The 15784-nt window shown below is 43.9% G+C and overlaps 2 protein-coding genes across 2 annotated transcripts in view; one reads left to right on the top strand and one right to left on the bottom strand.

The window, feature by feature from the left end:
- The window catches only part of FAM83H (family with sequence similarity 83 member H), a 72322-nt gene extending 58183 nt beyond the window's left edge, over positions 1–14139 (top strand). The window contains exons 2-5 of the mRNA XM_074986370.1: positions 3287–3750; positions 6556–6720; positions 7056–7180; positions 8216–14139. Of these exons, the coding sequence (XP_074842471.1) occupies positions 3301–3750; positions 6556–6720; positions 7056–7180; positions 8216–10871 (3396 nt within the window). The 5' untranslated portion in view covers positions 3287–3300 and the 3' untranslated portion in view covers positions 10872–14139. The remainder of the gene's footprint in view (positions 1–3286; positions 3751–6555; positions 6721–7055; positions 7181–8215) is intronic.
- The window catches only part of MAPK15 (mitogen-activated protein kinase 15), a 235884-nt gene that overhangs the window by 54144 nt on the left and 165956 nt on the right, over positions 1–15784 (bottom strand). The window lies entirely within an intron of this gene.

The following is a 15784-nucleotide window of genomic DNA, read 5'->3' as shown; positions in this document are numbered from 1 at the left end:
GGACTTTTGTCATGAGTGGTTGGTTGGTTGTGGAAAGGTTTGTGTTGCGCAGGGGTAAGGGGGAGGGGCTGGGTGGGGCCAAATATTTAAGAACTGCTGCTTTACGGGGAAGAAACTTCTGATAGTAGACGGCTCTTTAATTTATCTGAAAAAGGCAGAAATAAATCCAGTAGTTGGCAACTGAAGCCAGATAGATTCTGACTAAAAATAAGATGCACATTTTAACAAGAACAATTTACTAAAGGCTGCTGGGAATTTTCCATCCGCTGGCATCTGTAAATCAAGACTGGATTTTTCTAGAAAAGCTGCTGTTGCTGTGCCAAAGTTATTTGTCTTGAAACAGAAGTCCTAAAGCAAAGATTTCTGGCCTGTGTGAAGCTGAAGTTCATCTTACATGACATCTTCTGTCCCAAGCACACACACCCCATCCCTGCAATAAGTAAATAAATAAATAAATTCTATCAAGGACATATAACATCCAACCATTGATAGCTGCACAGCTGACAATAAAAGGGCATCTTCAGCACACATGATGCATAAGAGACACTCAGCACTGGATTAGGCATCTGTGAGGCCTAGAAAACACCATGACAGAGTTGACTGTGGCTTCATCGCTGCAGCAATACAGACTCACACTCCATAAGGGCCTCCTCACCTTTCCCAGATTGGCAAGAGCCATATTCTGATATCCCATTTCCTGTGTCTCCAGGAGCAGATCTGAAAGCCTCCCTTTGACCCCCTGCCCCTACTCTTTTTATGATCAGCATGTGATCCCTCTCAGGAGAAAGGGAGAGCAATCAAAACTCCCACGGTGCATACCTCAGATACACGAATGTCTCTGATTGTGTGCGTGGCCCAGGCCTTCTTTACTCTTCGCTTATTACAGAGAGTTTGCTGCTGGGTGTTGATGGGACCCATGGAACAGTGGGGCTGGGAATTACTGCTCCAGTGAGACTTGTGATAGTTCATCCTCTCAGAGTCTGGTTCCAGATGCTCTGCAGTGCATGGAGGCATGTGACAAATTAACTTACTACTAGATATAGATACACCATATACATAACAGACAGCAAGACAATATTTCACACACACACTAAGGACACAATGCGCACACCCACCAGTATACACTAAGCTAATCTATACTATGAATAATGTAGTTGCTCCATACCGTTAAGATAAACAAGGGAAGAAAATTCATTCAATCACAGAATCTTAGGGCTGGAAGGGACCATAGGAGGTCATCTAGACCAGCCCCCTACTTCAAGCAGGATCAACCCCAAGTCATCCCAGCCAGGACCTTGTCAAGCCAGGACTTAAAAACCTCTAGGGAGGGAGAATCCACCACCTCTCTAGGCAATGCATTCCAGTGCTTCACCACCTTCCTGGGGAAGTAGTTTTTCCTAATATCCAACCTACACCTCTCCCTCTGTAACTTCAGACCATTACTCCTTGTTTTGCTATCTGACACCACTGAGAACAGTTTCTCTCCATCCTCTCCACCTCTAACCATCATCAAAAATTGTGACCCAGACTCAAGGGTGTGTCAATTACACAGACTTCAACATCAATGCTAATAAGTATCAGAGGGGTAGCTGTGTTGGTTTGTATCCACATAAATAAGGAGCGGTCCTGTGGCACCTTATAGACTAACAGATTTAGTGGTGCATAAGCTTTTGTGAGCAATGCACCACTTTATCAGATGCATGTCAATGCTAGTGTAACTTAGGCTGCTTCTACACTCACCCCATTGGAAGTGGTATGGTAATGAGGCAATTCAAAGCAGGCTAATGAGGTGCAGATGTGCATATTCAGTGCCTCATTAGCATAACAGTGACCACGTGCATTTCAAAGTGCAGACTTCGAATTGCAGATTGACAGTGTAGATGGGGGCAGCTTTGAAATAAGCATCCCACTTTGACATTCCTTTACTCCCACAAAACTAGATTGGAGTAAGGGAATGTTGAAGTGGGGCACTTATTTCAAAGGTGTCCGCATCTACACTGTCAATCTGTAATTTGAAGTCGGCACTTTGAAATTCACACTGTTGCTATTATGCTAATGAGGTGCTGAATATGCACATTAGTGCCTCATTAGCCAGCTTTGAATTGCCTCATTACCATGCCTCCTCCAACAGGAGAGGGCGGGTGCAGAAGCAGCCTTAGAACATCAATAAGCCACTACCTCCCTAGACTCCAGCAGCAAAGGCAAAGCAGACCTTCACAGCAAGAAAACCTGATTTCAATTTCAGGAGTACAAGGGGGAAAAATGTAACAGGGACTAGTCCTAAACTGAATCTAAGTTAGTGGACAACTAACAAGTTAGAAAGGTAGGAGGAAAAAGCTTCTAACTTTGATAATCCAAGAGCCTTCCCTCAGGACTGGCATTAGTCTCAAATAAGAGTTTCAGAACAAGAATAAATAAAGTGAAGGCTGGGTACTAGCCTGAATCTTCCCAGTTCTTATCAGCTGGTAGACAAGAAAGTACACCTTTCTCTTTAGTATCTCTAACTAGGACACACCCAAGTCCTTCTTTTCAGCTACCCCTACCTTCACAGGCAGAATGCCATGTTTCTGCTTTCCTGTAGTTTGTTAATCATGTGTCATGCGTACTATAAATTCCAGTTTAAAGGGCTCAAGGGCTTGAACAGGTGTATCAGGGATGTATGTATGTGCCCTATCATCCAGTACACTGTTTCTCTCTCTCTCTCTCCCCCGCCCCATCACACACAAGAACAAGTGTGAGAGAGGCTGATTTGTTTCACTGACATCCAGCTAACACCCAGGCAAATTATACTTGCTTTAATAAAAAGTCTAGACTGTAATAAAAAATCTGTTTAAAAAAAAAAAACCCTGAAAACTGAACACCTAAGGAATCCTGATTTATAATCTCATGTCACCTCCCCAGTTTACACCATCCTCTCAACCATAACTTCGAATACACACTATGATGTCAAAAACAACAAGAAGACTAACTCGGCTACCCCTCTGATAAGAGGTCAAAATAACACATTAGTAGATAACCATACATCCCATTTTTTAGTCAAAAGATCAGTTTCCAAGCTACTATACCACTGATATCTGTTGCCTCACATGGCAAAAAAAAAAAAAAAAAAAGGCTGAATATATGTTAATTACTATCCAGTGCACTTGGCCTCTGTTCACTGTCTTACACTGTTTTACCATGCATGATTGCCCACCCATATTGGTTAGGTAAGAGGATGGTGCCAGTGGGACGAGGGTAATGGTTAATATTGTCTATTAGATCCCTGCTCTTTTTTCCTTTCCTGCAGCACTCCCACCCCTCATGGCTCGCCGGTCCCAGAGCTCCTCACAGGGGGCCAACCCCTTGGACCCTAACTACTTACCACCCCATTACAAGGAGTATTACCGACTGGCCCTTGATGTGTTAGCTGAGGAGGGGCAGGAGAGTTATCATCGTTTCTTGGATGAAGAAGGAGCCCCTGACTTTCTCTGCAGCACAGAGGTAGAGCACATCACTCAGCATCTACAGAAGCCCCAGTATGCCAACCAGGAGGGTAGCTGCGTGGATGCTGTGCACGACAATGACATGGACGGATCCTCTGGGACTTACTGGCCTATGAATTCTGACCTTGCTGTCCCTGAGCTTGATCTGGGCTGGCCAATGGTCTTTGGATTCAAGGGTACTGAGGTAACAACTCTGGTGCAACCCCCGCCCCCAGATAATCCCAGCATCAAGGAAGAAGCCCGTAGGATGATCCGAGCTGCACAACAGGTGAGAAGGAACAAAGATGATGAACCAAAAGATCTGAAGGGGATGATGCACGATGGAGCAGTACTGCAGTGATTTCCTCTGCTGTTCCATGTGCAAAATTACATTCAGGCCCACACAGGCCTCTCTGACAATTGAAAGGGGCTATAACAGGATGGAAATAGCTGTCTGGGAATCCCCTCAAAAGGGATTCCCTAGTTTGTGTGAGCTGGTGTAAAGGCTCTGCACTGGCATTCCTCCCAATGCCTGGCATGGGGAGGAAAAAGTGTTAAGTCTACGTCCAGCATTCTCTTGGTATTCACTTCTGCCAAGAACCCATAGAAAACTGCATAAATTAGAGCAGCCCTAAGGCTATGCTACACCAGAGGTTACATAGCATTCTTCATGGTCTGAGAACATGAGGAGACCAAAAATGGCTTAGAGGCACCTCCCCCACTGCCAGCTTTAAAGAACATAGACAGTACTTAACAGAAGTGGGGAGCTGTATCTTGGAAAGCTGTAAATCATAGAATAATCCAGTACTAGAACTGAAAGTCCTGAAAAGGATTTCAGGGGTCACAATGCACCAGCTTATTGACAATGCTTTTGTCTAATAAAAAAGGTATCGGAACTCTCCTTCACAACAATCAGGCTTAATGCACCCCGCATCTGAGATGCCCCCGCCACAGCTCCCAGCCCCCGCACTGCTGGGTTTCCGCAGATGGCTTTGCTGGGGTTCTCCAGCTGGGGCCTGGGCTGCTAGTGCAGTGTCACACCTCACTGGCTCTTGGCCCCGGTGCTGCTGGGGTTCCTGGCCAGGGCCAGGGCCGCTGGCAGAGCTTCCCACCCCACTAGCTCCCGGCCCCTGGTGCAGCTGGGGTTCCCCATCCAGGGTCATGGCCAGGGTCAGGGACAGGACCACTGGCAGAGCTTTGCACCCTGCCAGCTCCTGGCCCTGGCTCTGCCCCAAACCACCCCCAGGCTTAGCCTTCTCAAGGCCCCAAACCCCACTTGCCTTGCACAGGAACGCTGAAGGCGGCTGTCTTCTCTTCTGCAGGGCTACCTGCCAGCTATAGCACAGCAGAGACTGTTCCCAGCAGCCTGCTGTGCTGGATCAATAGACCTCAATTTAATTGGTTTAACAGCCTGTTAAACCAATTACATTGAATGCTAGTCTTTCAGCTGGCAGGCAGGGTGGGAGCTGCAAATGGCTCTTTAATGAGCCACTTGCAGCTCATAGCCACCCTGCCCAGCCAGCTTTCAAAATGGCAATGCTGGGGAAAAAGCCGTTCCACCGCGTTTTGCCAGAAAAAAAGGCCTGATTATTGAACATGAGCTCCCACTGAGACACTGTAGGTGTATAAAGTAGGGAGACCAAACAGAAGCAGGGAAATGATTTTTTGCATTGGTGAGTCTAATACTGCAATACAGCAGCCAGATTCAGTGCTGACACTTTTGAAAGGATGCTGAAAAAGTGGAGAAAATATAAAGAAGAGCCACAAAAATGATTCCAAGGCTGGAAAAAACAAACAAACAAAAAAAAATGCTTCATGGTGAGACACAGGACTCAATTTCTTCAGCTTATCAAAAAGAGGTTTAAGGGGTGATGTAATTATGATGCAAAAATATCTTAATGGGGAAAACAGCTATTAAAGGCTCTTTAGTTTAGCATATAGGCTGCAAAATGAAGACAAATTGCAATAAGAAAGGAAGAACACATTTTTAATAGTGATGTTGGTTAGCCATTGGCAAAAGTTACCAAGGGAAGTGTTGGGGGTCTTCATCTCATGCTGCTTTCAAATCAAGACACAAAGCTTTGCTTAAAGATATGTCTATTCAAATTCATATTATCATGGGCAATAAGGGTAAGTCTGCGTTATGCAGGAAATCAGGCTAGGGTTATGTCTATGCTTCAAATACTACAAGCTGTGGTGCTGTAGCATAGATACTTGCTGCAGTGATATAAGGGGATCTTCCATTGCAATAGTAAACCCATCCACACACCCTCAGAAAGGAGGAACTGGGGAAATGGATGATTTCTTTAATTGCCCCTAACTACAGTGGGGTTAGATCAACCTTGCTACCAATACAGGGCACATATTTCGTCATAGCCCTGAGTGCAATACCTAGCTGGACCTAAGTTTACGAGTAGCCTAGGCCTAGATGATCTAATGCAGAGATTAACAAACTTCATTGTTGCACAATGCACTTCTGATAAAAAAAATTACCACTTGACCTCAGGAAGGGGGGCATAAGCCTGAGCCCTTCCAATCCCCACCAATTATGGGAGCAAAGTATCAACTGCCAAGCCCCACCATACTGGTTGGGGGAAAATAGGGGAGACAAACCAAAGGGCTTCAGTCCCAGGCAGTTGTTCCTGTAACATGAGCCCTGCCACTCATGGCTGAAGCCCTCATGCTTTTGTTTCAGCACTGGGGTTCTGGATTCAGTGTCAGCCCTGCGCCCCAGCAAGTCTAAGGCATACTTCGTGACCTCATCAAAATAGGGGTCACGACTCATTTTGGGATCCTGAGCAACAGTTTGAGAACTTCTGATCTGATCATGCCTTCTGGCCTTAAAGTGTAAGACTTTTTTCTCCAGGAACATGAAATTAGTTCAGAAGGGGAGGTGCTAGAGTGGGGCACAGAACAGGTTCAGCAAGACAGGTGCAATCAGGGGAAGGGAGAAGGAATGCAGTAGATACAACGGTGGTAGATGCTGAGATGGGAGAGACTGTGTTGTTAGCAGGTGCAAGTGAATGTTCATATACAGGGATAATATAGGCAGGCCTAAAATTGGACTGTCCTTATCTCACTCTTTCTTCCACAGGTGGTAGCTATAGTCATGGATGTTTTCACAGATGTGGATCTGCTGAGTGAAGTGCTAGATGCTGCTGCCCGCAGGGTCCCTGTGTACATCCTCCTGGATGAAATGAACTCTCAACTCTTCCTGGACACAGCTGCTAAATGCAAAATCAACCTTAACTATGTGGAGGTGACAACATGAGAGGGCCTCAGTTGGGCGTGTTCATCACTATGAACTTATGGGCTGGTCCTGAGGGTTGGGTGGGGGGTGGAAGGGATAAACTGCAGCTATGTGTAAGGGCTTGGGGAGAAAGGAGTTAGTGCAGTAATGAGGGGGGAGATAAAAGTCTGGAGGTAGCCTAGGTCATGTCATGATGAGACACTGTAGCTGGGCAGAAAGACAAATAGAGACGATAGTGCTGACATTACGAGAGAGACAGCTATGAAGAAGTGAGCTAAAGGGTGGGAAGGCGGGGACAATCTGCTGCATTGGACATCACTGCCTCATCTCTCTGTGGTTTGCAGTTCCTGAGGGTTCGGACAGTTTCTGGTCCCACCTATTACTGCCGCACTGGGATGTCCTTCAAAGGGCATGTGAAAGAAAAGTTCCTGTTGGTGGACTGCATGGTGGTGCTAAGTGGCAGCTACAGGTGAGGGTGCACAGGAAGGGACTGCAGAATCTTACTAGGAAGAGATGCTGATTGGAGGGGGCACACTTACCATGCCAGCTAAACATCAGCGGCAAAGTTGTATCCATTAAAAAAAGTTGTATCCATTAAACCCATAATATGTCGTTAGCTAAAGAAACTACTATAAGGTCTCAGAGTACGCGAACCCAGACTATGCAACTCTGCTCTGGGAAGGGGGTCTACTGTACTAAAATCTAAAGCCAAACATAATTCATATCCAGGACATAAAAATATACATACAAAAGTTAGTAATTGTCACAAATAATTTAAAATCATTGCAGACACCAGCATTGCTAAGGACACCAAGTCCAAATACCAAAAGGCTGAAGTCGCAACATAATCAGCCTGGACTGAGTCATGTCAGGGACTGTGTCTGGAGCAAATATAGTCTGGTTTTTAAATTTTTTGTTTTACTGCAGCATCAACACTTCTTCTATGTGTTATGCTGAGTTTAAATAATATGCTGTTTTTACCAGATTGACCTAAGTGCTTTTGCTACGTAAGTGATTGGCCACACATTAAAAACCAAGATAAGAAAAATAATTACCTCACTGAGGCAGGGAGAATGCTGTATGGATCTTGGTGGAGAAAGTGAGATAGCACTTGAGGAATGGAGAGTTCTTCCCTGCAAAGGAGCTCATGTCTCACAAGGGTATTTATTTACAAATTAAAATAATGTATTAATGTAACTTTAAAATATTTTAATTTTTAAAAAATCAGCACAGAACAGTCTTATTAGCATATTTTACCATAACCCTCATCCTCCTTTCCACGTCTCCTCCTCTTTGTGGTTACTACTTGCTATATTAGATCACTCAGTTTAGAACGTAAGCCTATAAGGGCTTGGATTGTGGGCAGCAGAAAGCTGCTAGAGTAGTACGTAGTGTTAGCATGCTAGTTGAAGGCCCAATTCCAGTGAATGATGAATGTGAATTGGTGCTGTTGATTTGACAGCTCAGATGCTAATCACACAATTGTTTCTCTATCTTGGTGCAGTTTTATGTGGTCCTTTGAGAAGATTCATCGAAGCATTGCTCATATCTTCCAAGGGGAGCTGGTGTCCAGCTTCGATGAAGAATTCCGAATTCTTTTTGCACAGTCAGACCCTCTCATTCCACCAGCCAACGTCTTGGTGAAGGCAGAAACCCCATTTACCATGGCCCCTTTTGGCAACAATATGCCCTTCTTTCCAAAGAAACCACACCTGCTATTCCAGCGGGATGACAACATCTTTCCCCCCTTCATGGACAGAGTTGATCCAGATAGGTATTTCTTGTCAGCTTTTAGACGGGATGATCTGATGCGCCATACTATGGAGGGGTCAGCAATGCGCATGTATTCTAAGAAGGTAGAAATGGAGAATTCTCAGATTGAGCCTGTCAGAGGTTTTCTCCGCTCCAAGCAACTAGAGCTGGATTCATTTAAAAGGCACAGCTTTGCTGAAGGAACCTGTGAAAATTTTTCTTCTTCAAAGCAGTATTCTAGGCAGATGTTTATGAACAATCTGGATGAGTTTAAAATGCAGTCCAGTCACTTTCAAAAGGACCAGTTCTACCAGTACCAATTTGAACATCCCCATGCTTCCAGCAAGCCTCAGGGGTTCTTTGAACGAATTCGAAGTGGTAGACCAGGATTCAATGAACTTGAGGATTATACACAGGGCCCCAGATACCCTGAACTTGAATCCCACTTCCCACAGGAGAGTTTTCCCTTAAGGCTAGATTATGAGCCCTCAGATTCTTCCAGGGAAGTGAGGCATGGCTCTGACCAGGTGAACCCTGCAGGGAATGGGCCACTAGGACAGATGTCACTAAGGAGGCAAAACATAGGGCAGAAATTCATGTGCCAGACATCCCCCACACAGAAGCAGAACCTGGAACAACGACTGTTTCTACAAGATCAGGATCCAGATCAGGACAAGAAGACCCAGGAAAACAGAGTAGGTTTACGTAACTGGAGGATTTCTTCATACCTGAGTGCATACCAGTCTGAACCAGGAGATGAAGGCATCCCAATGCCCATAGAATCAGACTCATATAATGATGTTTTGAGCCTTGGGGAGCCCCTCACAAAATATCCCAGTGACCTGATCCCATCATTCAAGTCTCCCATGACATTTAATAATAAATCATTGGGAATTGAAAGTGCCACAGAGTCAATGGGTACAGAGAGACCAGGTGAGGAGACTTCCCTTGTAAAGCAGGATCCATTTAGGCCCAGGATAAATCCTTTGATCCAGAGGAGCTCTAGGCTCAGGTCTTCTTTGATTTTTAATGCTGCCAAATTAGAGCAACAGAACATGACCACGGAGAAGGTTCAGATGATCCAAAAGGAGCAAATATCCAGTGAAATTATAAAAGACAATGAAACGATAAAGGCAGCCACCTCTTCTAAGGTAGCAGAGCTTTTAGAGAAGTATAAAACTGCGGGCAAAGACACAGAAAGCACTACAGTTAGTCGTACTAAAGCTATTTCCAGTTTTCTCCAGGAAGAGTCCCAGAATGCAGAGAAAAAATGTACCAAATCCATGCAATACAAGATCCTGGAGAGTAGGGTGCTGGACTCAAAACACTCCTTCAGTAGTTGTAAGATGCACACTGAATCTGAGAAACAGCTTGGTATATCTGCCTCAGCCACCCAGCTCCTTGACACATTGAGTAAGGATCCTATAACAAATATTAGCAGCAAAATGGAAAAACTATCTTCTCGGTTCCATCCCACAGACAATAAACCTGCTCCTTTGACAAAGGAGAGCCTGATATTTGAAGGAGATACTCAGGAGCTTGCTTTGCCAGACAAGAGGGATAAGCTGGCAGTCAAAGGAGACACACGGGAACAATATGAAACAGAATGCAAGAAACCACAGGCTAGGATAAGCACCACATCAATTCCTGAAATATCATACCAGAATCAAGGGTCTGACAGCTCCCTCAATAAATCTGAGGAAGAGGGTGCCAAACAGGAACAGAGTCCATTGGAATTTTTTAGAAAAGGATCGCTAAGGTTGAAACAGTTACTAAATCCGAAAAGTGAAAAGAAATCAGATGAGGAAACCATACTCGAGAGTGGATATTTTGACAAGCAGACCATGAGTCTTAAACGATCTTCCAAGGGGGAATGTCAGGAAGTGAGGGACGAAGAGACATCTCAAAAGACCATGACAGCACCTGCCCTCAAAAGCAACCAGCCATCTCAGACCAGGTTTGCTTCTTCTACCGCAAACATCCTATACAGCAGCAACCTCCGTGATGACACAAAGGTGATTCTGGAGCAAATTTCTGCTAACTGTCAGAAGAACAGAGCTGAGTTGGCCAAGCAATTACCATCCACAAGTAATCCTGATCTTTCCAAGTCAACCACCAGCTTGGAAAGTAAAGGCGAAATGGAGAATAGCTGCAACATTAGCAGGTCAGAGAGTTTTGGGAGCCACAGGAGGAATTTTCAGAGGCAACCATCAGAGGACAGAGAAACACTTCTAAAAAAGATGGAAAGTATGCGGAGGGAGAAGCGAGTGTATAGTAGGTTTGAAGTCTTCTGCAAGAAGGATGAACAACCAATTCAGATTGATGAGGAACATGACACAGATGCCAGAGACAAGAAAATGGGGAAATTTATGCCTAAACTCTTGGGGACCTTCAAAACCAAAAAGTGACCTTAGAAATGCTGCCTAAACACAACTCCAGGTGCTGTAATTAGTCTGTCAATGAAGAAAGGAGAAATTATGCTTCAGTGATGGACAGTAGTAACATAATGAATATGCCTTCATGTTGTTGAGTGGGCAATAGTACAACATTGGCCTCCTACAACATGATTTCCTTGTACAGTTACATGATGAAAGGCAATTTTACTGCAATAGGACCCACAGCATAAAAAAATTAAATCAACAGATTGTTTAAAATAAAAACAAAAAACAAAAAATTGAATCTGTTCATCATCTGCACAGGAAAGCTCCACAGCAGACATAACACGCTTGCTATTATTTGGGGAGGGGAATATAAAAACTATAATGCAAAGCTCTGCCCTGAGCCAGAGAATACTATGCTTCTCATTTAGGAGAAGAATGCTGGTTTTTGGATAGTTCTCAGGTTGCAGTCCATTTCTTCTTCATAGGTAGTGCCAGAAGGCTCTTTAACAGTTTCCAGGAGCAAAATCTTGCAGTAAATTCTTTGCCCTTACCTACAGTTATGACCCTGCCCATCGGTACATATCCAGCTGTTATACTTAGTATTCTATAACCTCATGGGTGTTTTTAAAAACAGTTGGAAATACTGCTTTAGAGGGGGATCCATGAGCAGGCAACTGGAAGGAAGCAGAATAAGGAATTTACATTCCATGCTGGGACAAACAGTGTCTCTAGTTCAGATTAGCTCAGCTAGTAGATAATAGAATAATGCCTGTACAAAGCAGCCTTCGCCAAACAAAATTTTCTTTAAGGGTGTATTGCCAAAAAGAGTTTTCACTTAGGGAGAGATTTGTAGCAAAGGGTATGCCATTTCAAGTGTTAGCAGGTTCCGTCTTTGTGATGACAGGAGAGGGAGGAAAGGGTCTTTAGAAAAGCCAAGCTATGTTTGTTTTTTCTTCTCACACAGGTTTCTGTCAAAGCATTTGGTACCAGGCCTGGCCCAGACCAGCCAGTATTGTTCATGCTGTGGTACTGGATTATCTGGTAGGGCAGGGGTAGAAGGTGGGTATCAAAGAAAGAAGAAGGATGTACGTACGAATTGCTGTCTTGAGTCTGTTATTCTTCAGCCTGGGACTTTTAGGCAACAGAATCACTGGCAATGCATCTCAGTGCTGGAAATTATATCTGACCTTATATTTTTTATCTGTGTTTCTAGAGATACAAATGAATAATCTGGTAAATTAAAAAATAAATGCATAAAAATCACAGGAAGCTCTAGTCCTCTGCTGGCAAGGCATCACAGGAAAATATCTTGCAGTACCTGGGCTGTGGGAAGGGGCACACAATTTCGTTGAAAATGAGCAACAAGACTTTGGAGAATCTGCTCTGGCCTCCTTCCCTGATTTGCAAAAAAGCTGTTTCCTATTGCAGTTGTGGCTCCCCTTCCAGCCTCAGAGGTTGGGAGCTTACCTGCAGTCTAAGCCATTGTGTGACAACTGTAACTGCAGAAAGAGCCCCTGACTTTATTTTTTTACAAGTGGCTGCTTTACTCCTTTGGACTGTGTGAAACATACAAGGGGTCAGACCTAATTCATGCATGTCAGCTGTTCCTTGCTTCCCCCAACAAAAAGCAAGACAGAAAGGCAAACAAAAACAAAAAAGGAATGTTGCAGAGAACTGCCTTTCAGAATCCGATTAGAGCTGTATCTAGAAGACAGTGATCAAATGATCTTAACGACCTGGGCAGACCATCTCTTCCTGGCCTCTTCTCATACACTGAGGAGTCTTTCTAGCTTTGTCTGAAGAATACAACTTTCTAGCCAAGCTTTTGCTTTATCTGGTGCAGATGTTGTGGGTAGGAAGTAAGTGCCCTTATTTTGAACTATCCTTCTGAATTTTCCTGCCAATCCCAGTGAGACTGAGAAATAGCTGATACCCCTCCCATGAGCACAGCTGGAAAAAAACTCATGGAGAGTGTGCTTGCCCCATTTGTCAACATTTTGGTTGTCCTGAGTGGTCATAATGATGCAGCAGCAGGTCATGTGATTACTGTCCCATGAATTTGGGCTTGGTTCCCTGCTCTACATGCTCTAGGTTGCAAAGTGGCTCAAGTTTGAGCTACCAGTCCTTCCAGCATGACTGGGTGGGAGCAAACATCAGTAAATGGCATTTTGCCCTTTTGGACTGGGCCACACTCTCTCAGATTTGGCCTGCTTGACGCATTGTCATGGCAGAGGAATCAGGCCAAATCTGAGCAGTGCTGCGAACCAGTGTGCCCAGTTGCAATGATAGCAGCAGGGTACTGGGCCCAGTGTCATGTGACACAGGAGCTTCAGGAGCTACTACTGGGGTGGGGGTGGGGGGATGAGTGTAGGGCACCTGGCACAGCACTGCAGGACACAGGAGCTGCTGCTGCTGCAGAATAAGCACAGGATGCCAGAGTCACTCCTGTGGGCAAAGGAACCAGTTGCCAGGTGAGTGTGGGGTTGGCCTGCTCCACAATAGCTCTCTCCAGCATCTCTCCTGCACTCATTCAGGTTTAGGGTGGCACTGCTGGGATGGAGTATGCTGCTGCAGGTGGTTGGTGCACACTTAGTGATGCAAGGCGAATGGCACATATTTTTAATAAAAATGCTGGGATTTTTAAACTTTTTAATTAAAAAAAATGAAATAAAGCCGCTGCCTTAATGAATAACTACTTGGAGTTACTTGGAGCTGCAAGCACCAGATGTGTGGATGTATCTTTATTTGTGTCTTAAAGAATTAAAAATTTCAAAGTGCCTGTCATGATACCATCCCTAAATAAATTAATTACATTTACAGAGACAAAAGCTGTTTGTTCTGTTGGGTGCTGGAAGCATGGTCAAATGCAGTACTGTGTGGCTGGATTTATTTCTAAGATGAACAGGTCAATCAGACATAAATATAGTAGAAAAAAGAATAGGAGCAGAGAGGTGGGGAACAGCTGGGCAAAAACCCAATAAGGAGCCAAATAGATAGTTTTAAATTTACTCCATGTTGCAAATAACTCCAGATGGAAGATGGCACAAGAGTTCATAGCCTGGAACAGATCAATCTTAGTCCTGTACAGAACTGTATCTTTTCTCTTACTCAGTTTCTTGCTACTGTTATACATTAAAAGGATTCCAGCCAAGCAGTTTTGTATATTGTGGTGCAATAAGCAATTTAATTTACTACAAGACTGTGCTGGAGTCAGATTTAAAATAGAGAATTCATTGCTGATGGTGAGTTTAAATTGGTAGGTGGGATGAGGGAGGCCAGGTTGCCAAGGCCAGGCAGGCAGTGAGCTGGAGGGTTACAGATTACCTGATCTGTAAGTATTTACTTTTTTTCTCCCAAATAAAATGACTGTTAAAAAGAAAAGAGCCTCAGTGAAGTGTGGCTAATATCACAAAGAAGAAAAAAAGCAGTATGACACATTCTACACTAAGTTCTATATCTCTAATAACATTATGTATGAAATCAAAACAAAAACAGTCATGAGGCACTTTAAAGCCTAACAACATAATTTCTCAGGTGATGAGCTTTTGTGGAACAGACCCATTTTTTTTCAGATCTGGTGATAGATCTGAAAAAGTGGGTCTGCCCCACGAAAGCTCATCACCTAAGAAATTTTTGTTAGTCTTTAAAGTGCTACATGACTGCTTTTTTGTTTTGTTAGGATACAGACTAACATGGCTACCTCTCTGTTACTGTATGAAATCATTAATACCCAGAAGCCCCAGTCATTATCAAGCCAGATGAAGGTGTGGGGGTTAAAAAAATCTACTGAAAAATGTACATGGCCAGATCCTCAGGTGGTCGAAAATCTGTGCCCTTCCATTGACTTCAACAGTACCACACTCGTTGACTCAAATCCACAATTTTATGTTTGCAGTTGGGTAATGTATCTGTTCCAAACAGCAGTACTGTATGAATTAAACCAAATTATTTGAAAGTTTAAAACTGAATAGTAAAGTGACCCAGCCACTTGCTCATTGCCATGTTCATGCTACCCTTTATCATGCTATACAACTACCAACCATAATTGATCCTTCCTTGTTCTGCAATCAAAATATAGAGTTAAAGGTCTACTACTGATTTTATGTATTTATAGGGGCTTGTCTGGATGAACAGTAGCACCAAGGGGGTGGCGGGGGGGGGGGCGCGATACAGCTGCAGAAGACTAACAAATCACACAGATGTGTGGACTTTGCTGCTGTGCCTCAAGAAGTCACTAAAGGACTTTGAATTTTCATTTCAAAGTGGAGAAGGTCAAAATACATCAGGGACCATTTATGGTGTGGCCACAGAGCCCACATGGACACCACACTGTATAGTAGTGTACTACTAGGTGCTCAAATGTTAAAAGGCAAAAAGACCATATCACCTATCAATAAAGACTTTTCACAAAATAATCATCCCATAGCTGAATGCTCAGTTCTTGTCTTCAAAGAAAACCTTCACAACACCTTGAAAAGAAAGGCCTGGGAGCTTAAACATATAAGCTGTGACTACACGTGCACAAAAAATCAAAATAAGTGGCCCTTTTTCGAAAGAGCAGGAGGAGTGTCCACACTTGTAAACCCGTCTTTTGAAAGAAAATTGAAAGAACAGGGCACAGACTTTGCAATCCAAACCCGGATACCACTTTTTCGAAATACGGGTCCACCAGGGCACCCGTCAGCTGGTCTCAGTGGAACTCTAGTCTTCATGCCCTTCCAGTATGACTGTGAAGCATTGATTATGACTCTCTGGAAACTGTGATCAAATCAGTCCTACACCGACTTTATCGTATCTCCATCAAAGTTGTATTTTCCTAGTTTGTTAAAATGAAATCACGCAAGACTGTATCAAATCATTTACTAAAAATCTAGATATACCACATTTACCACTTCCTCCTTATCCACAAGGCTTGTTATCCTATCAAAGAAAGCTATCAG

Source organism: Carettochelys insculpta, chromosome 2, assembly GCF_033958435.1.
Source record: "Carettochelys insculpta isolate YL-2023 chromosome 2, ASM3395843v1, whole genome shotgun sequence".
NCBI lineage: Eukaryota > Metazoa > Chordata > Testudines > Carettochelyidae > Carettochelys > Carettochelys insculpta.
The sequence above is the reverse complement of the archived record's forward strand: the minus strand, read 5'-3'. Positions and strand labels throughout refer to the sequence as shown.